This window comes from Platalea leucorodia, assembly GCF_965183815.1.
Source record: "Platalea leucorodia genome assembly, chromosome: 8".
NCBI classification, from domain to species: domain Eukaryota; kingdom Metazoa; phylum Chordata; class Aves; order Pelecaniformes; family Threskiornithidae; genus Platalea; species Platalea leucorodia.
Window position 1 is genome coordinate 24,397,610 of NC_138830.1, and position 21,883 is coordinate 24,419,492.

Here is a 21,883-nt window from a genome sequence, read left to right on the forward strand (position 1 = left end):
CCTTGTCTGTGATCCTTCCTTGATTTAAAAACTATAGGCTTGGGTAAGAAGAAAGTGCTTTGAAATTCTTTGGTCGCAAAACAGTAGCAAATGGCACCTCAACAGCAGTTAGTATTTGCTATACTATGAGGCCTATACATGACGCCACATGCACAAAAGCATTACTGTTTTGTATTTCAGAGCAGATGTCTTAACTGGAGCCCATTGTAAATTGGACAAGGTGCCCCACGTTAACAGGTAGAAAACATGAACATGACTGGATTGTTTGCTTTCTGGATTAACAGTAGGATAACAGGTTGATATGAATCAACCTTCATCTTCTTTCAAAATAATAAAAATTTTCATAATAATCTGTTTAGAACAGGCATTCATTATAACCAATGAGATGCAAAATCCCAGAAGGGGATCCCAGAGCCAAAAGTGTTTTTGAAGGCCCTCTGCACTGTTTCTGAAAACACAAGTCTTTTTCCTTGCTGAATGCCACTTGCCTGGACATGTAAGTGATGCCTGTCGTGAAGATGGACGGTACACCATAAAGGAAAATGAGCTAACAGGGACCCTAAGCCTCTTGCTCTCTGAAGATGGTTGATTGCAGTGTATTTGTTGGCAGCTACAAGGGTGACAACACTCATGCATCTCCTTAAAGCAATAGGTGGTTTTTAATATCAGTCACCATTTGTCTCTTGTGTCTTTTCCTGTCTTTGAAAAGAGACTTGAAAAGGCAGAATGAGGGACAAACAGTGTGCAATGATTAAGCTGGTCAAGTACACACATGGACCTTTTGCTCTGCTTGCAATGAAATACCAATAAGGCCAGAGCATTAAATAATACATCAAAGAAAATCAGGACATAAATCATCAACTGAATGACCTGAATAGTTTCATCCATTTTTATGCCGCAGTTGCTCACTGCAGCTTCCATCATACTGGGACCTCTGCCAAAGTATTGACACAAAGCAGGCAGATCTAATATTTGGATGGGGAGTACTTTCTGTGATGGGAACAGTTGTTTCCTATGTTGTTTGGCCAATGTCTAGATAATGGTTTCAGCATGTCATCTGCAGACACTAGAAAGTGGCAGGCCACTTGTAGGGGAACTATCTGTAAGTTGTCACTAAGAAAGTTAATTGTCTGTAGATTTAAATGAGCAGAATATGGGTTTGCATTCCCTGGAGGAATTTTTTAGGGGCTTATAAGTCAGAAAACACTGTAAGTCAAGGACCATAAAGCCAACTGAGATACTGATATCACACGCATTTCAAAAACTATATGTTTTCATGCTGACTTTAAGTTATTGAAGTGACTATGTGGTAAAATGTTAGATGAAATTTCTATGCAGATAAACACGAAGCAGTCACGTCCTGGCACTAGCTCCCCTCTCAGCTCAGGTTTCTCTATGGGTCGCTTCCTTCCGGTGCCCCAAGGCCTCCCTTTGTGGCTTAACCGTTTTGAGCTGCTCTGATGTCGCTTCCCTGTGGGGTGGGAGGATATGTGGTGCAGAGTCAGCAAGCACAGATATTATAGAGGAATTTGGTACCTGGAAAGCCAGACATTAAAACTGATGCCTGGTCTGGGATCCAGCTAGGATAGATCAAGGCTCTTTGTATAATGCATGGAAAGAGCTAACTGTCTCAAAATGAGGTGCAGGAGAGCGCTTAAACCCTCACTGTGCACTGTTCAAGCAACTGAAAGAGAAAAAAACCCAAATCCAAAGCAATGCTTCATCACACAGGGCAATGCCAAGAAGCCCTCAGCCATGGGTCTGCCCTGTCTCTGCAGAAGGGCCTTACACATCCCACTCTCACCAAACCTCCCCTGAAAACTGTTCTTGAATGGTGAGGGAGGGATCAGGGCTGCATCTGCTTTGTGTTGCTCACTGCTCTTTTCTGGGCATCAACACTCCTGCAGCGTGAGGCTGCGACGACTCAGGCAGATGTGATCACCTCTCACCAGACAGAACACCCACTGAAGATTTGATCCCATTAAAGTACAACAACCTGTCGCCAGGGCTTGGTAGTTGCTTGGGTGAGATCAGATCTTCACAGCTTTGTACTTGATATGTACAATGCTAAGGGTCTGTTCTGTGGTCCACAATGCTTTGCGTAGCTCAGCTTTTCCACGCAGGCCCCCATGCAGGCTTTATTTATACCCACAATAATTTTAGACTCACAAATGCCAGGGCATTGCCACAAGATAATACAAGTGTTATGTGGCAGGAATGGGGCAACAGTCCCAGGCCACTGTCTGACTCCTGCAGTTTACTCCATGCACAGCAATAGCTGCATCCTGGCAATAGCTGCAAGCTTCGAAATTATATAGGTTGGCAGGAAACTATGGGTAAATTCTTTGATGTGAGCCGCACAGATGTATTAGGTTTGGCATTGTAGTACAGGGGCTTTTTCTTGGTTTTAAGTGACCATATATATTACAGTACTAGAAGTGGTTTTGTGTATTGCTGTAAGGGTGCTCAGTTTCCTATGTTTAGCTGCACGATATGTACAAATAAGCGCCTGGCGGGAACAGTGGCCTTATAATCTATTCTCCACACCACGTGGTTCTCCCTCTTGACCAGGAGACACCTGAAGTTGCGATACAATGATCCAAGACAATAGTCAGAGCTGGAGTCAAGTCACTGAGGACAGAAGGACAAAATTCAAGTTAATATCAGACCCCTTGGAGGGGGTTTCCCCTTTTTGCAGGTATGCCTATACCTACAATGATTGCAAATACTGTAGGTGGTCCCATTCCCTCTGCCTTGAAACTTCAGCAGCACTGTGGCTCTTAACATCTATAGTGCACTACACCTTGTTTGTGTCATGACTTGATCAGTGGGTGGCTGTGACTCTTGGCTTTGCTTCATCTTGAACCTCATTAATATAAAATTAGGGAACAGAGAAGGAAATTCCTGAAATTCCTTGGCTGCAAAGTAATAGCAAAATGCATCCAAACAGCAGTTAGAATTTGCTAAGCATCCACAGATCTGAATAGAGGCTCTAACTTTCGAGAGCAGAGAACAAGCTCCAGCAACATCCACTGCAAACCGCAAGAGCAGTGTGATGTGGAGAGGTAAAAAACATATGATGAACACACACAAATTTACAGAAACAATGTGGATTGCTTTCTGGATTAACATTGTCTCATGAGGCCTCGTGGCCATCTTCTTTTTGAGACATTTGATGACTTGTACTGAGCAAAAAATCACAATCCCTAAGGGAATAAAATACTGAAAGATAACAGAGAATAACAATACATAATTAGGTTGAATAGATTGTTTCTGAAAGCAGATGTTTTCATCTGTTCTGTAAAGTTTTGGATGCAAGTAGGAATAAATTATCAGCATTATCCAAAGAAACCCACAGATAGAAGCAGATCTCAGTGGGGATCGAAGAATCTTTGCTTTTAGAGGGAACTTGATGGCGATGTATCGATCAGTTGCAATCAGGGTGATGATAAGGATGCTCATAGGCATGTTTGTAAAATAGATGTTCTGTATGGTGAGACACAGCTTGTCTATGGGATATCTGTGGCTGGTAAAATATACCAGGAAAGGCATGGCAAAGAGCAGGAAACTGTCTGCGACCATGAGGTTGATCATGTACACCCTTGTCTCGGTCCACCTCTTGAGTTTGCAGCAGAAGACCCAGAAGGCAATCATGTTCAGTGGGATCCCCAGAGAGACCACTGGGATGTAGAAGATAAGTTGAAAATGCACAATGTCATCCTGCAGCGTGTTGTTGCTTTCATTGCAGCTCTTCATGTTGGGCTGTCTCTGCAAGAAAAGGATGCAGGCATGAGACCGAGCTCAGGGACAGACCCCCTGGGCTGGGTCCTGCTGCAGTGCCCCTGCTCTCGTGGCTCTGTGCCTCCTTGCGCCCCTGCACTGCACATGTAGGCAGCCCCTGGAGGGGCTCTGTGGCTCATCAGCACAACCTATCCCTCAGCTATCAAAGTAACACTGTCGCTTGCCACCAGCTAACACAAAGAAATAGAGGCAACCCTCTCTTGCAACTATTATGCAGTTAATCCTGCCTTGCCCTTCATCCAGTCCTGGTTTGCACAGTTTGGGTAATACCAAAGGCTCTGCAAAGCAGAATGATAATTTTTGTGGTCCCTTATCTTTGCTGCTGCTGTGGTTATCAGAGAGCCACTGGCTTTAGGGCAGCCCAAAGCAGAACTGGGCAGCATTCCCCTTTTGCCCTCCAAGGCCCTTGCTTTGCTGCTGAAGCCACCTGATGGGTTTGCTCTGGGTCTTGCCAGGCCTGCAAACCTGCACAGGACTTGAGCCCTTCCAGCCGTAAGGTAGCTCAGGTGGCTTTACTCCTGAGGGCGGTGGGAACACAGCTGCAGGCTGGTGGGTGGGTGCCTGCTGTGGGCAGGCTGCCGCCAAGCATGAACCTGCTCCTCTTGCTGCAGGATGCTGGGGAGGAATAGCTCAGCATGGGTACCACCAGACCTAGTAGATAACAGGTCTCCAAAGAGAGAAGGGAAAGTAAGCACATGTGTCTGATCTCAACCTTCAAAGATAGGAAGCCAAAATACTGCTAGAGCTGAAAACACAAATCCAAGAACTTAGACTATCTCCTGGTATTCCTTTAAATATTTCAGGGTATCTGCTACCAGCAAGGAGGCTGCGGAGGATGAATCAGACTTAGTCTGCAGCTCATAAAGGAAGTGTTTACAGTGAGGCAGGAAAGGAAAATGCCCAGATTCCTACAATCTCTTATAAATACATTGCCTTATAAGTCAGTGGCTTCTAAGTGTCAACATCTAAACAGTAGTGAACATGTCCGGTTGCATGAACTAAGTGAACTGTTTTTAGTGTTCAAGACTGAGAGACGGATCTGGCAACCACGGAGGGAAGTGCAGCGCCTGCCCTAGCACCAGAATTGGTATGACATTACTGAACCACAGGGATACAGTCATTTTCAGGGTCGAATTTATCAAGGAACTAACATACGGCTGGTGTCCTGGCTCTCTTGTGCTTTCAGCCTTACAGGTCCTAGGCTGCACTGTGGTACCACCTACCCTGCAGCCATTCCCTGCCAGCCTACCGTGGTCATCCTGCAGTGAAAAAGCCACTCTCTGCATGCATAGCACTGCCCCGAGGAGCAGCTGAGCCCTCCAGGCTGTGCTGGGCATCCCAGCCCCATTGAATCGCCCATGTAAGCACAGAGCTGGTGGTGGTTCCCAAGGTCCTGTGCCCCAGCGTGCCTGGAGCCCGGTGTCTCCACGCTCACGGAAGAGGCATGGTAAGAAGCACTGGCGTGAAATCACAACGAGGGATGAAGACCCCCCTGAATGACACATGTGGCTGCAAAAGAGTGAGGCATAACAGCTATGAAAGCAGGAGGAAACTGAGGCATTAGTGTACAGCTGAGTTTTGACCCGTATGTTAACAAGCAGGCAGTCCTGGCTAGCGCTTCAGTTAAGAGGTGAGAAAGCACACCCTGAAGTACTGAGCAGAGCATGCTGCCACACACCGGTGTCGGAAGAATTAAAAGACATTACCTGCTTCTTGTGGGGCCATCAAATGGGTTTAGTCCTCAGAAAGGTTGCAGTGTAGACACAGGCGTCCTGGCACAGGAGGAGATCTGTCGGGGCTGTGGGTGCAGGTTGCTGCTCCGTGCAGGGCACAGCTGCCTGGGAGCTTGCTGTCAACAGCTCGAGAGCACTGAAACACAGCAATGAACTCTTGTTCCCCCAAAGTGCTTCATTTATCACCTGCTTTTGGGGATGGTCATGTCTCTGGTGCCCTCTGTTGTTCTACTCACATCAGCTCAAATGCTTCACCATCATTTTTTCCACCCAGTCTGCTGTCCTCCCACTCACCTCACACAAACTAGCAATTAAAATTTAATATTTTCAGTCGTGGGAAAACAAATAATTTCTGAAAGAAAACCCTTAATGGTTGCAAATTGCCCTTCTGGCAGCGAAAGGTCCCCCAGGGAGCACAGCAGACCGTGTAGCCTCTGGTGCGGGTGCAGAGCACACCCCAGGCAGGCAGCAGTGCGGGGACCGACGGCCTTTCTGAAGGGGCACGTCGGTGCTCATGCACCCTGTGACAGTCAGCCCAGAGCGAGGGCACCCAGCATGCTTCTTTTCGGTGTCTTTACAAGAAAGGTGACAGATGTTATGGGCCTGCTTGTCCTCTGCAAAGTAGCCAAGTGTCTAACACTGCTCATCAGCATCACTGGAAAGCTGAAGCTGGTAATGATAGTTGCTGCCAAGTGGGCACGGGTGAGAGAGACCAGTGTGGCAGTGAGCACACCATAGGTGTCAGGACCTTTAGAAACATGTTTAAGAACGTGGCCCAGTGGTATTTTATAATCATTCTGATGGCTTTTGCTGTCTGTTGGTCACAGCGGTTGCAGTCCCATCTATGTGAGCCAGCTGATGGGAGCCAGACTCTGACTTCCTCAGGATTTGTCCCATTAATTCGTATCTCCTGAGCTCGCGGTCCCAAAGGTGACAACAGCAGGTTGAGCAGCAGCTGTGGGCTCCCTGAAGGCGGATGTAGGTCACCAGGGAAACTACGTAAATGGGCAGGGAAGACTCCTCCACACTGTCTCCTGGAGTGCTCTGAGCATTGCCAGGGCAGAGCTCGGAGGCCATCTTGGAGATTTTTCAGTATTCGGAAAGAAAAAAGCCCAGTCCTAGGGAGCATTTGAATAACATGTAGGGGGTCAACCCACTCCCCATCTCCCCTGACTTTTCCAGGCTGCTGACTCATGGACAAATGCATTTCCCCCATGGAAATGTTAGGGGTGTCAATGTGGGCAGGCTGTGGAAACCTGGACCTAGCTGTGTCCAGCTCTGGGGTTCAGCTGGCAAGTGATACTCTGACCCTGAGCTGTGGCTGGGAGGATGAACCTGGGGGCCAGCCTGGTGCCACAACATAAACCCAGGGAATAGCAATGCACAGGTGGCAAAGGTCTAGACAGAGTTAAAAGGCTTCTCCACGGGTGGGAGCAGCAGCCCCTTGGGGACAGCTGCTCGAAGGAGGTGTCTCTGTGCCAGGGCTCAGCAGTGCAGCAGGAGGAGAGCTGGCAGGAGGACTCAGCTCTGAAATCTCCTGGACTTTGTGCCTTTATGGCACTGGGCAAGTCTTGCTTTCATTCTAAGTGTTCCTTCACATCTATCTGACCCATTGACTTGAAGGGGAAGGGCAGTCAGCAGAGTCTAGGCTGTTTTGTAGGGCCATGTACTTAGTAATATGCTGGGACTGCCTGAACTCCGCCCCCCCCCAGCCTGCCAAAGAAATATGATAAAAATAAACTGGATTATTTTAATAATGCAAACAACCTGAAATACACAATGAGGTAAAACATGATATATTCTTTTGTACATGTTGGCAGAAAGGACCAATTGACTTCAGCTGCAAAATGAACTGAAACAGGGAGACAAACATGGGTCACCTGTCTTCCTGAAGAGTAACATATAGGTGCTGTAGGGTAGAATGGAGACATGTTAACGACCAGCGATTCCATACACACTTTTACACATCTCTGTGAAATAACTTACTTGTTTAATAGAAACATAGAGTGTAAATCTCAATTAACTTAGTAATGGTAAACCTAACAAAGATCTCTCTAGAAAGAAAGAGTAGTAGTTATCCCAATAATGCTGAAGCTGTATTTTCTCTTGATGTTACAAAGTTGTTGTGGGGTTTTTTGGGTTTGGTGCTTTTCATCCCCCCTGCTCCCCACTGCTTCCTTTAGCAAGTGTGTGTCTGCAAGGGGTCGACTTGATCTGTTTTTTCAGTGCTGGGTTTGGACAGCAGAAGGGCTTCATGGAACTCCTTGGTCACAAAGTAGTAGCAGATGCTATCCAGGCAGCAGTTGGACGTGGCAATACACCTCGTCACGGAAGAGAAGTTCTTCATAACCTGGAGCATGAAACAGGGAGCTCCAATGCTCTCCATTATGAACCTGGCAAGTAACCCAAGGTAGGCTGGCAGAAAACATATTAGAAATACAATCAGATTTGCATAAATGACGTGAACAGCTTTCTGGATTAATTTCTTCTCTGGTGAATTTGTGTTCAGATGTCTCTTAAGGTTCCTGATTACTTCTGTGGAGCAAAAAGTCAAGATTGCTAATGGAAGAGTGAAAACGAAGAAAATGGGAAGCAGGTTCAGAGTAGCGGGCGCGGTGGTATCCTTCTGAAAGCAGAGATCGGCGTGTCTCCACCAAAGCTGTAAGGTAACACCAGTTATCACGGAGACCCACAGAAGCCCACAGAGAAGGGCAGCCTTTGATGGAGACCTGAAGATCCTGGCTTTCAAGGGGTGCTTTATGGAAATGTATCGATCGATGGAGATAAATGAAATGATGTAGATGCTCACTACCATGTTGACAGTATACATTGCCTCTGTAAACTGGCACAGTTCATCTCGTGTTGATTTATTCCAGAGCAAATAAGCCATGGCAGGCAAAGTGCAGATGACAAAGAAGTCCGCAAAGACTAAATTGATTACATACACCCTGGTTTCTGTCCACTTCTTCATCTTGCAGAAGAACACCCAGAGGGCAAGGGCATTAAATAGTGCTCCAAAAAAGAAAACTAGGTTATACAGAGCAAATTCAATGAGATGAACATGGTGATACAGTTCTAGATTTGTGACACTGCAGCTGTTGGACACATTCATTGTCCTGATGTGTAGATGTTGTTTGATGTTCTGAGACCTGAAATGGGAAAAGACATGGTAAGACTTTTCTCCTACCTCTTAATAGATGCATGACTACTATAAAAAAAGGTACTTAAGTAAATATTTACATTGTTACGAATGTGAATTTGAGTCTACAAAGCTGGCCTTCTCAGTCAGCCTGTAATTGGGATGCATCCTTTGTCAAGCTTTGTTTACTCAGTTTATGAGTAAATATCTCAAGATACATTTCCAATAGGACGTGGCAGACAGCCTTTATTAAATAGGGGGATCTTGAATAGGGGGGCAGAATAGCACTTAGAAGAGCCCCCATAGACAGCAGGGGCATCCTCTGACAATGTGAACACTAATTCCTTAAGCCAAGCTGTGCAAATGAGGTGAGATTACCCTTAGCTTGGTTTTGAGCTAGGCAGGGATTGCAGCAACCAAAGCTAAAGCCCAGCACAATCCATGAGCAAAAGCTCCTCTACCAGTTCTGCTGGCTTGGGAAACAGACTAGTGGGGTGAAGGGCTGCAAGGGCATAGCAGATGTCACTTGGTAGACATCCTCATGCTCTGGCTCTAACTGGGCAGGTTTCAGAGCCTTTGGGCTGCCTTGTGAACCTGGAGCTCCTGCTCCAAGCTGAGGAAAACAGAGCTGAATCCGAGTTCCTGCATCCCAAAGGCATGCTTGAAACCCTAAGGGAGTGAGTGAGGTTGCTGCTCTCCACCTCCTTGGGAGGGGAATGGGGGTGGAAGGATTAGCCTGATTTTAAGCCCACTTTTTCCAGGAGAGAGTACGAGTCTTCAGATGTAAAGCAGAAAGACACCTGAAAGAGGAAACACGGGTGCAAAACAAGGAACTTGCCATTGAGGGCTGCATTAGATGGTTCCTGCTTAAGGCAGGCGTCCTGCCACCCTGAGAAATCCATGAGATGTAAGTAGCAGGTACTGAGCCCCTGTCACATTGGCTACTAGATGTTTCGCAAGGGTGTTAGTTGTGTGAAGAGTGTGAGTTCATGGGCTGATAAAAATCAGGTTTCATCAGACCCCATCCTGTGTGAAGTGGCTCTATGTGATGTGCACACAGAAAAATTCTCTGAACTGGTGATTCCATCACTGAATTTCTGCTTGCATCTAAATGCACTTTGGAAAGAATTTAACCTTTTAATTTAAAATAAATTATTTACCACTCTAACAAGAGAGCAAAGTGGTGAGGGAGCTGGTGAAATCCTACAGTTTTCAGAGATGTTTCAGAAGGGACAGCATGACTGAATGTGCCTGGTTCAGCAGTTATTTGCCTCTGCAAGCAACCCAGACCTTGTGGTCAGTTGGTGGGGGCACTGCCTGCAAAATCAGACTTCATTTCTGAGGTCACTGATAAACACACAAATATCTCAATTGCTGGGGGGATATGTAAGTGTCTTTGGCACTAGCAGACACTAACGTGACTCCTGTGTAGAGCTCTCTCCCAATTCTTGTGTGCTCAGGTCTGGGTTTCCCAACAGAGACTTGCTGCTTGCTGCCTGCACCCTGGGAGGAAGCTGACAGCTGTCACCCAAGGAAAACCTATCTGAACTACAGTAAGTAGCAGCAGGAAAACACCTTACATGAAGGGCTGAAGCTGCCACATTGTTATGCTCACTAACTGCACGAGGCAGATGTCTTTGCTGGCATGGCTGATGCCCAGGTTACTTTTCATCAGCCCTGGTCTGCAACACCAGCAGCAGCCTCCGTGCTGAAGTACGTTATAGGCAAACCATGCTCTGCAGCATGAAAGGGCTCTGGTCAACACTGCCTTTGGAGCTGGAGATGTGGCCCAAATGCAGTTCTCAGCATCAATGACCTGCCCTGCTGTGGGGTTTTGGTGCAGCTCAGGGCTCACAAGTTCTCCAGGCCACAAGGCAGCCCAGAGACTGGGGGAAGGAGGGAGGAAATGAGCAGAGGGTTTTAAAGCAGGCCACGTAGTACAGATAGGGTATGGCTGAGCACAAAACGTCTTGAAAGAGATGCAGTTTGATAAGCTAGCATATCCTGTGCCTGCTGGAAATGCTTAATTGAGATGATGAGATGGCTGCAGCATCAGAGGGGCTAGGCAGAAACCTACAGCTTTGAGAAAAGGATGGAGACAACTGTAAAACTGCATCTTGCTGCTACTAGAAGACCCGGAACAGGCTGGGGCTTGACGGACAAGGTCACCAGTACTGTGGAGTGTGTTCTGCTTTCCCCCCACCATAGACTGGGGAGAGCTGATCAGCAGCTGTCCCCCACCATGGAAGCAGGTGACCAGCTGGGGAGGAAGGCCAGGGCTGGGCTCATTTCCTCCAGCAGCTGAAGAAGTAGCAGGCTCCTTCCAGACCCTTAACAGGGAGCTTGGAGGAAGAGAAGCAAGGCAGAGGCTGAATGCACAGTCAGTGTCGCAGCATCACTGGGGTGGCAAACGCCCAGTGTATTTCCCAGCAGGATGCCCATGGGGAAGCAGCTGCACTGGAGGGGGAGACTTGCGTGTAAAATCCTCTTCCTGCCTTGTGGGGGGAAACTCAGAAGTGAGCAAGTACCAGGCGAGCAAAGGGTGAATGTGGTGGGTGAAACGACTAAGGGCACCACCGGAGCCAAGGGGGACTGCTAGGGTGGGTGAGGGAAGAGACCTGGAACTGAGTAGAGGGAGAGGAAGAAGGAAAATGGGATGGGAAGGATGGGGTACAGCACAGCATCTTCTGCATCAACTGCCTTCAAACCTGCCACCTCCACAGCAACTGTCCTGATTTTCACCAACTTTCTTATAAATTGAATGGGTAGCTGTCAGCAAAGATTTAATAAATATGCTGCACAGCTATGAGCATAGACTTGGGCAGGGCAGTACTTCACAGGGGTGTTAATCTAACCACAGGCACTGCTGGCTGGCCTCTGGGCAGCAAGCTGACCTGGGAGGGAAGCACAGCCAGAAAGACAGAGCAGATAAACTTCCTCCATGGCAGAAAAGCCCTAGGTGAGGGCCCTGCCACATCATTTAAGTGAGGGGCTTTTCCTCTGTTTCCAAACAGCATGAAGAAACCTGGAAACTGCCTGCTCCAACCTTGCTATTGCTGTTCATGGCTCTCTCCAAACACAGTAATCTAAGGCACAGCACTTTTTTCTTTTCTTTTTTGAAACTTGTGTTCTTTCAGGCTTATCTATCACTGCATCCCCTGAAAATAGTAATGTAGTCACCCTAACCACAGAACTGCTTTGACCCTGGAAGGGGATGCAAGAATTCACTTAGACAAAAAAGAAATCTTTTGGAATCACTAGTTTCCCATGTTGGGATGAATTTAGCTTCCAGTTCCCAGCTGCTGTTAGGAAGTAATATGCCGTAAAGTACCCAAGAGAATACCTTGGAGTAAGAACCGAAACCAAAAGGCTCAGAGATTGCAACCTACTGCATGGACCTCTGCATGGCAGGGACTGCACTGGCCTGCAGAAACCAGGTGTCTAAGCCTCCTCTGCCTCCTCCCAGCCACAGCAGGACCCTGAGCAGCAGTTCACAGAGAGCAAGACAAAATGAAACAAAGTGATGTTACCTGTAGGTTTAGTGCCACAAAATCAGCAGCAGGTCTTGCCAGAGGCAGGGCACAAGGGGCCTGTGCAGCTGCACATCCCGGCCAGGAGGAGCAGGGCCAGCTGGGGCTAGCCAGTGGTCTGGAGGACAGGTACAGGCTGCAGGCGCAGAGCGTGTGCCTGGCACCAGCAGCTCAGCGGTACTTGAGGGTTTCTACAGCAGCTCCTCCTCCTGCGTAGGAGAAGATTTCATGTCAGTTTGGTCTTGAATATCAATCTGCTGACCAAATACATGGTGGCAATACTTTCCAGTGAGGTCTAGTGCCTCAGCACTTCAGCACTTTCTAAAATGGTGTGTTCAATGTGTTCAGTGGTATTCGGCAACTGTGGATTTGAAATGCTGTGCTGAAACCTAAGCTAAGCAAGGCCAGGAAGATATGATATCTGGTATTAGATCACCCCATGCAGCTGGAGGTGCAGGGCCCTCCAGCTGAGTGCTGAATTGAATCATGCTTGCACAGCTGTGGGCAGGGAGGTGGGCACACCAAGTATCTTGGCACATAGTGTAGGCTCCCTCTAGGCTGGAGAAAGTCTCCCCAACCCTCCTCAGATGGAGATTGCTGCACCCAAACAGCCCCTTGGGATGGGTTTGGTGCCTGGGGCAGGGATGGAGCACGAGATGGGCACGATGGGGCCAGCGGCAGGGCTCCAGCCTGCACTTCTGTTTGAGCACAGGTACAGCCATAGCACCCGAGAGCTTCAGGCTGGCAACTGAACCAAGGCCTTGGCATGTCACGTGGGTGGCACTTGTCGGACCCTGTGTTGACAGAAGTGGAGGAGGGAGAGAGAGCTGTAAGCCCCAAAGGGCTCAGTGATGGGCTATTTAATTGGTGTCGACAATCAGCACGCAATATAACTAGTGGGGAATTGTCTCACTGCCTGTTTACCTTTAGTACCTGATAAGCTGTAACATTTCTTCATTGCAGTGATGCTAATGGTGGTTGGATGCTCATAAAATAGCATGATGGGTACTCCACTGGCTATTAATACGTGTGAACTGAGAGAGAAGAGAACCCTGCTGGCTCAAGCTCAGGGATGAGAGTATGCAGGCATTGGTGTGGTGAGTGAAGGATGACAGCATGCCTTGTCCAGCAGGGCTGTGCAGGGGAGAGGACACAACAGTAGATCCTGAAGATAAGACCCACTAGCTCTGCTCCACCGCAAGGCTTACTGACCTTGCACCCACTCTATAACTACAGAGATGTGCGTGCTGATCACAGCCCTCAGGAGGCAACCAGGCATCCAAAGCCCCCAGGTTTGTCTGTCATGGAGGGCAAACCATCAGTGTGTGAGGTAGGAGTCACGTAAAATATCTCTGAACCACATGCTGGTAAGACCCTGAGATACCATCTGGCATTTGTGAGGTGCTGTGGTGGAAGAGGGCAGGGAAGTGCGCTGATATGAAATACTGCAGTGGCTCTTTGGGTCGCAGCATGAAAGAGGGACTGGAGGGTCACTGCAGGCATTTAAGACCAGAAAAGACATGTGAAGAGAGCCACAAAGGAAAGGCTGTGGGAGCTGTTTGCCTGTGGTAACTGCAGCTGCATTTCCCAAACAGAGGCTGATGCTGTGAATTATTTTTGCCTGCGAACCCAGGATGATGGCCTTGTTCACAGAATGGCTGAGATTGGAAGGGACCTCTGGAGGTTAATCCAACCCCTTGCTCAGAGCAGGTTGCCCAGGGCCATGTCCAGTCTGGTTTTGAACATCTCCAAGGCTATCTCCACAAATTCCCTGGGCAACCTGTTCCAGTGTTTGATCACCCTGAGAGTAAACATTTTTTCTTATGTTTAAATGGACTTTCCTGTATTTCGGTTTGTGCCCAGTGCCTCTTTGTCCTCTCGCTGTCACTGCTGAGAAGAGCTCCATCTTCTTTACTCTGTCCCATTGGGTGTTTGTGCACATGGATAAGATCCTTGTGAGCCTTCTCTTCTCCAGGCTGAACAGTCCCAGCTCTCTCAGCATCTCCTCTTAGGAGAGGTGCTACAGTCCCTTAATCATCTTTGTGGCCCTTCCCTGGTCCTGCTCCAGTAAGTCCATGTCTTTCTTGTACTGGGGAGCCCAGCACTGCACACAGCACTCCAGATGTGTCTCACCAGTGCTTGGCAGAGGGGAAGGATCACCTCCCTTGACCTGCTGGCAATGCTCATCCTAATGCAGGCCAGGATGCTGTTGCCTGCCTTAGCTGCAACGGGGTATTGCCGGCTCGTGGTCAGCTTGGTCTCCACCAGGATCCCAGGTCCTTCTCCACAGAGCTGCTTTCCAGTCAGTCAGCCCCAGCCTCTACTGGTGCCTGGGGTTTTTCCTCCCCAGGTGCAGGACTTGTCACTTCCCCTTGTTGAACCCCATGAGGTTCCGGTCAGCCCATTTCTCCAGCCTGTCAAGGTGCCTCTGAACGGTGGCACGACCCTCTGGTGTATCAGCCACTCCCCTCGGTTTTGTATGATCTTCAAACTTGCCGAGGGTGCGCTCTGTCCTAGCGCCAGGCCATTATTGTTTGGCATCTTCATTATTTGCCCCCTTAACCTCCAAGGGACTCCACCAGGGACTGGCCTCCAGCTGGCCTTCATGCTGCTAATCACAGCCCTTGGAGCTTGGCAGTTCAGCCAGTTTTCAGTCCACCTCACTGCCCATTTATCTAGCCCATACTTCATCAGTCTGTCTATGAGGGTATCATGGGAGACAGTAAGGCTTGCAACACTAAAGTTGAGATAAACAACATCCACTGCTCTCACTTCATCCACCGTCTCCTTCCCAGGGATCAAGGTGAGACTGGCTGTCCTGTAGTTCTCTGGATGCTCCTTCCTGCCTTTCCTGAAGATAGGGGTGACGTTTGAGTAATTCAGCAGTATTAAAGGGAAGAGCACACTCTGAGTGCAAGCTCACATGCAGACCTGGCTGTAAAAAGAGAGGAGATGAGCAGCAATAGAAAATTACTTTGGGCAGGAAAGATAAAAGGAGCAGGCTAAGCTCTCCTATGGAAGATGCCACCTCCAACTTCATGTGCTGCTGTCCAAAAATCTGGGTATAGTGCCTGGGACAGGAGCAGTTTCAAACAGAAGAAGTGCTGCACTGAGTGTGCTTGCTGCAGCCCCTCAAAGCTGCAGAGTGGATGCACTGACTGAGGGGAAGCAGAAAGGCAGGGACACCCATCTTCCAAATGGGTAGACAAGGTTTTGAACTCTGAAATGCTAAGTGAACAAAAGCCACAGGCTAGTGGGAAAGGGAGCAAATACCTCCCTGGGGCTTTGTGAGGGGTGATGCTTCGGGGCGGCAGTATGCTTCAGTGTCTGATGGTGTGGCATGATGGAAACAATGCAGTGGCAACCATCAAAGCACGGTGCTTTCCCTTCCAGGGCGGACTTCTTGATAAGTGTGTTTGTGTCCACAGAATGTGAGAAAGCATCGAGATGAGTATCAGCTCTGCAGAAATGCAGCTGTCAGCCCTGGGAGCCAGACTGTGTCTTCCTTAGAACGTGCTCTCGGGGGCGTCGCGCCCATGGCCCCCCTGTGACGGTGCCAGACACCCACCATGGGGAGAGGCTGATCCCCCACCACAGCTGTGCAGGTGAGCTGTCACCCAGGCAGAGCAGGGGAGTCAGAGCCTGTAGAACCCCTGTGCCCCCGCAGAGCGGCTGTTGCAGGGTTGTGCAACAGTGGGGCACCAGGGTGGGAAAGGGTGGCAGCATCTGGTGCTGCCATGGGGCTGGGCAAGGTGGCAGCTCAGCCCCCCCCACTGCCTGCATAAGCTGCCAGGGTGGCCCACATGGGCAGGCTGCCGGATGGGGAGACACAGAATGGCATCATGAGAGCAGTGGAAGGGGCTGAGCGTGGGCTGTGCCATGTTGAAGCAGAGCTCCTACGTGAAACACGCCAGACAGTTGTGAAGGTGTTTCAGATCAGGTTTGCCCACATGTGCAGTGCTATCGCCCCGATGTGTCTCATCTCATCCTTCCTCCTCCTCTTCATCACAGCTCAGCTCGTTTTCCAATCCTACCTGTCTCTTAAACGGACACTAATGCCTTCGTGTAAGGGCAATTCTGTCTCGAGACTGTCATGTGTGCCCCTGACGCTGACATAAGCCTTCCCAGGACAGTACTCGGGACTGGCAGCACAGCAAATTATTGTTGAAAATTGTCTAATGGGTCATAGGAAACACCCAAGTTGCCACATACATGCTTCTGCAAATACGTCCTGCTGTCTCAGTCAGTGCTAGATAAGTGAAACCAGGCTGCAGAGAGCAGGTTGCCTCCATGCATACTGACACCGCTGTATTTACTAAGGCAGTTGTGCCCACCATCCATCACTCCCAAAGAGGTTCCCTCCATGGCAAGGTGGGCACAAGTGCTTTGATTTCTCCTGCTCCCTGTGTTTGTGGGGAAAGCAAAGCCCTCAGCCTTGGCTGTCTCCACACCCATGGTGCCCACACTCACCATGATGTGTGAGCTCGTCGATGAGCCCTGCCGTGCGAGGCAGGACAGGGGTGAGCAGTGACTCACAGCTCACACGCCTGTCACCCACCTACACGCAGCTGTGGTTGTCTCACTGCATGGTGGGGGCCAGGGAACTCCTGTAGGATGGTGGCCCACATGGTGGGCACCTGTGCTGCTGCTTGTAGGGCACAGAGCCCTCCCTGGGGCGGGGCCTGAGTGCAGTTTGGGGCAGCCTGTGGAAGAAACCCTGCCCATAGCCTAAGTCATCATTGAGCAAGCTCTGTCAGCAGGGTCCATCCAAACTCTGTCATCCATGAGCAGGTCTTAGGAGGACAGCTGGGAGACAAAATGGCTGAGTATGCACCCTTCCACCTCTGAGAGACAGAGATGTCATGGGTGCTGCAGCCCAAAATCAAGATGTGAAGGGACATGCACCTCTCACTGGCCTTGCTGCCAGCAGGCCAGACTGCCCAGCCTCCACCAGGTGAGACAGAAAACTCTGAGTGGCTCCCACAGATGGAGACAGATGGTTTGGTGATCCCCTCAGATGGAGACAGTAGGGTGTTGTGGGTGACCTGTCCTAGCACTGAGCCCTGAGGACTGGTTGAGGTAGGTGTGGTGGGACTGGTCCCCCTGGTTGGACTCACATGCACTGCCTCCTGCCTACCTCACAGACTCAGGAAAGCAGGGTGTCCCCCAGGGGACAGACCCCACCAGCCCTGTGCTGGGTGGCAGCATCCACGGTTTGGGGTTGCAGGGTACAGCCTTTGGCAAGCAGAGAAGGAGATGAGCTTCTCCAGAGATAGTGCCTGCCATGGTGTTGGGTCAGCCTCATATGCCACCACAAGCATGCAGGAGGCTGCAGTTGGTGGTGAGGACTAAGAAGGTGGTGGCTGCTGGTGCCAGTGCCAGAATGAGATGGAACTCAGTCCATGGAGGAAGGAGAAGGGAAGGAGGAGTGTTTCATGGCAAAGGCTTGGAGGTACATGTGAGAAGCAGCTAATTTGGAGGTGGTGGCCTAGGAAAGAGCCCCAAAGAGGGATGTAGGCCAGGAGGGTGAGGTGGCTGGGGAAGAAGACCATGGGTGTGGGGACAGAGATGGAGATAGGCTGGCCGTATGGTCAGGACTGATGTGCTCCACCCTGCGCAAAGGCTGGAAGTGGCCAGGGGACACAAGGACATGGCAGGAGAGGACCTCTTGGATGGTGGCAGCCAAATAGCACCGGGAGAAGTTAGGTCTGTGCTAGTAAGGCCAGTGGAACCTGCCTGCAAGCAGGGTGTCTAGCCTGGACACAGGGCTTCATTCCTCCAAGGAAGACAGGAGAGGGCTGTGCATGCCAGGTCCTCCTGATGACCTGTATATTTTCCTGGCATTTTTCACCAGTCTTCTACAAAATCTCAGTGCTGGACGATGCTAAACTAACACAGATTACATCTATTTGCGTTCTGCTGAAATATAGTACACTGAGCAGGGCTAGACGATGTGGTTTTGGTTGTGGTGTGAAACGGGAAACGCCTACATGGGATGCTGCAAACCTCCATGAGACAGCCTGGTTACCACCTTTTCCATGGTAGCACGGCAAAAACAGTCTTAAACCTGTTTTTTTTTTTCCTTACCACTCCTCAACCATGAACATCTGTTTCCTACATTATCAATTTGAAAGGTCACTTTGCTGTGCAATCCTTTGGGTGTGAAAGGTCTTCATCTTTATTAAAATTCCAAATTCAAAGCTTAATTTATTTACAATGTATGTTCACATGTCCAAGGAGGATGAAAACAAAGATGATGTCAGGATAGCATTGTTTGTAAAGCCAGTCATACTTTTTTCAAGGGCCGGCTGCAGTGATGCCCCACTTGTACAATGCTGTAGCAATACATCATCCAGGTGCCTCTGTTTTGAATGAATTTTACGTATGACCTGCACACATACTGGAACGGATCATTAGTGCTCTTGAGGCTGTACACCAGCCTATTCAGCCTTGTTAATGTTGATGCTATAGATTCATAGCATTGATTTCTTGAGCTGAAAAAAAACTTTTTGCTTTTATGTAAGTATAAGAACCATTTTGTTTCTGAGCACCCTGCGCTTGGGTGGAGACACCTGATGTTTCAAGAGCTCCAGCAGATTTTGTTATGTCTTTCAACCAAAAGACACACACACACACAAAATTTTGGTTTTGCTAATGGGAAGCAACAGAGGAGAGCCATGGTAGGTCTGGTAATTGCAACACATGCTCTCCTGACCTTGTCCTGTTCGCAGGAGAACAAATCAGTTTATCCTCTGCTTTCACCAACCAGTCTGTAATTTGCCTGTAGTTATCCTCCCCATTTCTGCATTTGAACAGAAGCACTTTCAGACTAGGAGGAGCAATCACTCCTGCAATGTAGCACATGGGAGTGTTAGAGGCTCTTGCTTATATTTTTGGACTTTGCCCATGGGACTTTTTTGTTCCTGGTCTTCTAAGCATTACTGGCATAGGCTAGGTTGAAATGTATATACACTGATTTCCTGAAATAACTCACTTTTTCCTTAAAACACACTGCCCTCTAGATTCATTACCCTTCAGCCCCCATGCTTATTTTTCCACTTGTCTTCTAAACTACAGTACATCTTGGTTTTTTATAAATGTGGATGAGAACATGCAGGTTAGCCGAGAGGTTTTCTCCTACAGAAATGGCTCCATTGCCCCATGTGGTGGCATTTTCTACAAGACATGCAAGCCCCACCCAGCCCATGCCACTGCATCCAGCACTGCTCTCTGCACCAGCTAACAGGGGCATGGCACCACACCCCCTGCTGCCTGGTCCCAGGTGCAGGGGTGGCTAACCAGCACATCAGCAGCCTTTTTGGGTACTGAGGTGCTTGGTGGCTCCAGCACAGCACTGCTCAAGATCGTGAGCTAAGAGTGCACTGTGCACCCACAGGCATGCAAAATGGAACAGAGAGAAACAGCACAGGAAAAAAGTAAAAACCTAATGATATAGGGCCATTTTCTCATTTTCAAAGTCACCACTCAGGGTCCCGTGTCCTCAAGTGATCCTGCCTTTACAGACAAATGACATACCCTGCCATGCAGACCCAATACACCCAATACATCATTAAACTGTGAAACTTTTGCTGCGGGAGGCCAGAGAGAGAAAAGCAGTCAGAGGATTCACAGAGGTGGGAGGTGGAAGAGTTTTCCATTAACATGCATTTTTCAGAAAGAAATTATCCCATCATTTAAGAACTAGCAATGAATCAGCAAAGGAGAGGTGAGAGATTCAAATCAATCTCGCATCATTCGTGAAAGGTGATGACAATGCATCTGTGCCAAAAAGCTGCTGTTTTATCACAGATCTCAAACACATTCATGAGCAAATTTTTATCATAGAATCATAGAATCGTCAAGGTTGGAAAAGACCCTTAAGATCATTGAGTCCAACCGTTAACCTAGCACTGCCAAGTCCATCTATACCATGTCTTCGAGCACCATATCTATCCGTTCTTTAAATACCTCCAGGGATGGAGACTCAACCACTTCCCTGGGCAGCCTGTTCCAATGCCTGACCACCATTTCAGTGAAGAAGTTTTTCCTAATATCCAACCTAAACCTCCCCTGGCGCAGCTTGAGGCCGTTTCCTCTCGTCCTATCACTCGTTACTAGGGAGAAGAGATCGACCCCCACCTCGCTACAACCTCCTTTCAGGTAGTTGTAGAGAGCAGTAAGGTCTCCCCTCAGCCTCCTCTTCTCCAGGCTAAACAACCCCAGTTCCCTCAGCTGCTCCTCATAAGACTTGTGCTCTACACCCTTCACCAGCTTCGTTGCCCTCCTCTGGACACGCTCCAGCACCTCAATGTCCTTCTTGTAGTGAGGGGCCCAAATCTGAACCCAGTACTCGAGGTGCGGCCTCACCAGTGCCGAGTATGGGGGCACTATCACCTCCCTGGTCCTGCTGGCCACACTATTCCTGATACAAGCCAGGATGCTATTGGCCTTCTTGGCCACCTGAGCACACTGCTGGCTCATGTTCAGGCGGCTGTCAACCAACACCCCCAGGTCCTTTTCTGCCAGGCAGCTCTCCAGCCACTCCTCCCCCAGCCTGTAGCGTTGCATGGGGTTGTTGTGACCCAAGTGCAGGACCCGGCACTGAGCCTTGTTGAATCTCATGCAGTTGGTCCCGGCCCAACGATCCAGCCTGTCCAGGTCCCTCTGCAGGGCCTTCCTACCCTCCAGCAGATCGACACTTCCACCCAGCTTGGTGTCATCTGCAAACTTACTGAGGGTGCACTCGATCCCCTCATCCAGATCATCAATGAAGGTGTTGAACAGGACTGGCCCCAGTACTGAGCCCTGGGGAACACCACTGGTGACCAGCCGCCAACTGCATTTGACTCCCTTCACCACCACTCTCTGGGCTCGGCCGTCCAGCCAGTTTTTCACCCAGCATAGAGTGCACTCATCCAAGTCGTGAGCAGCCAGCTTCTCCAGGAGAATGCTGTGGGAGACAGTGTCAAAGGCCTTACTAAAGTCCAAGTAGACAACATCCACAGCCTTCCCCTCATCTCAGTTTTCATCTGATCTGTTTCCATTTCCTGAAATGGATAACAAATTTAGGAATACAGTTTAATAATAAGTTTAATCCATGAAATTTTAGGAATAACTCATCCACTCTTTGATTCAATATTTTCAGAAGGTCAATGAGCTAACTAGAGAGGGAGGTTAAGCAGAGATTATTAGTGCCAAGGAGTTATATTTTATGTCTCCTTCATTACTGTGTACCAGATGATAACCATGCACGTTTCCGCTGGAGAAGTGAGCCATGCACAGGAAGGCAGCAGATAAGCAAAAAATCGCAGAATGACATGAAAAGGCGTAATACAATGTGGCAACCTTGTTAGCAATACGGTGGCGATGGCTGATAAAGCAACCATGTCGCAGCTTCAGGCAGGGCGCTGCCTGCACGCAGAGCTGATGCGCTGGCACCAGCCACCGCTGCTCAGCAGTGCTTGGGCTGGTGTCCTCAACGGGCTGTACTGAATGGGAGGTGGAAACCCAGCAAAGAGCATTTGGTGGAGGGTCCCTGAAGCACCAGTGGTCAGGGACACTGAAGCGCCCACCATCGGGGTAGACTGGCATGGAGGAGTCGCTGGATGGCGATCTCCACCTGGTCCTCCAAATGCCACAGGTGACCTGCACCAGACCTGATACCACTGTCACTACAAAAC

The 21,883-nt window shown here is 49.1% G+C and overlaps 2 protein-coding genes across 2 annotated transcripts; both read right to left on the reverse strand.

Moving 5' to 3' along the window:
• Positions 1-240: 240 nt before the first annotated feature.
• LOC309594327 (G-protein coupled receptor 35-like) lies at positions 241-5,665 on the reverse strand. Its single transcript, XM_082319952.1, has 2 exons — positions 5,508-5,665; positions 241-3,768 (listed from the first exon to the last, which is right to left on the reverse strand). The coding sequence occupies exon 2, from the start codon at positions 3,754-3,756 to the stop codon at positions 2,788-2,790; it is 969 nt and encodes a 322-aa protein (XP_082176078.1). The 5' UTR covers positions 3,757-3,768; positions 5,508-5,665; the 3' UTR covers positions 241-2,787.
• A 2,048-nt stretch (positions 5,666-7,713) lies between these two features.
• Positions 7,714-8,646, reverse strand: LOC309594328 (G-protein coupled receptor 35-like; the record flags this gene model as incomplete). The annotated part of the gene is made up of 1 exon (XM_082319953.1): positions 7,714-8,646. One exon carries the CDS (start codon positions 8,644-8,646, stop codon positions 7,714-7,716), a length of 933 nt encoding a protein of 310 aa, XP_082176079.1.
• Positions 8,647-21,883: the final 13,237 nt, after the last annotated feature.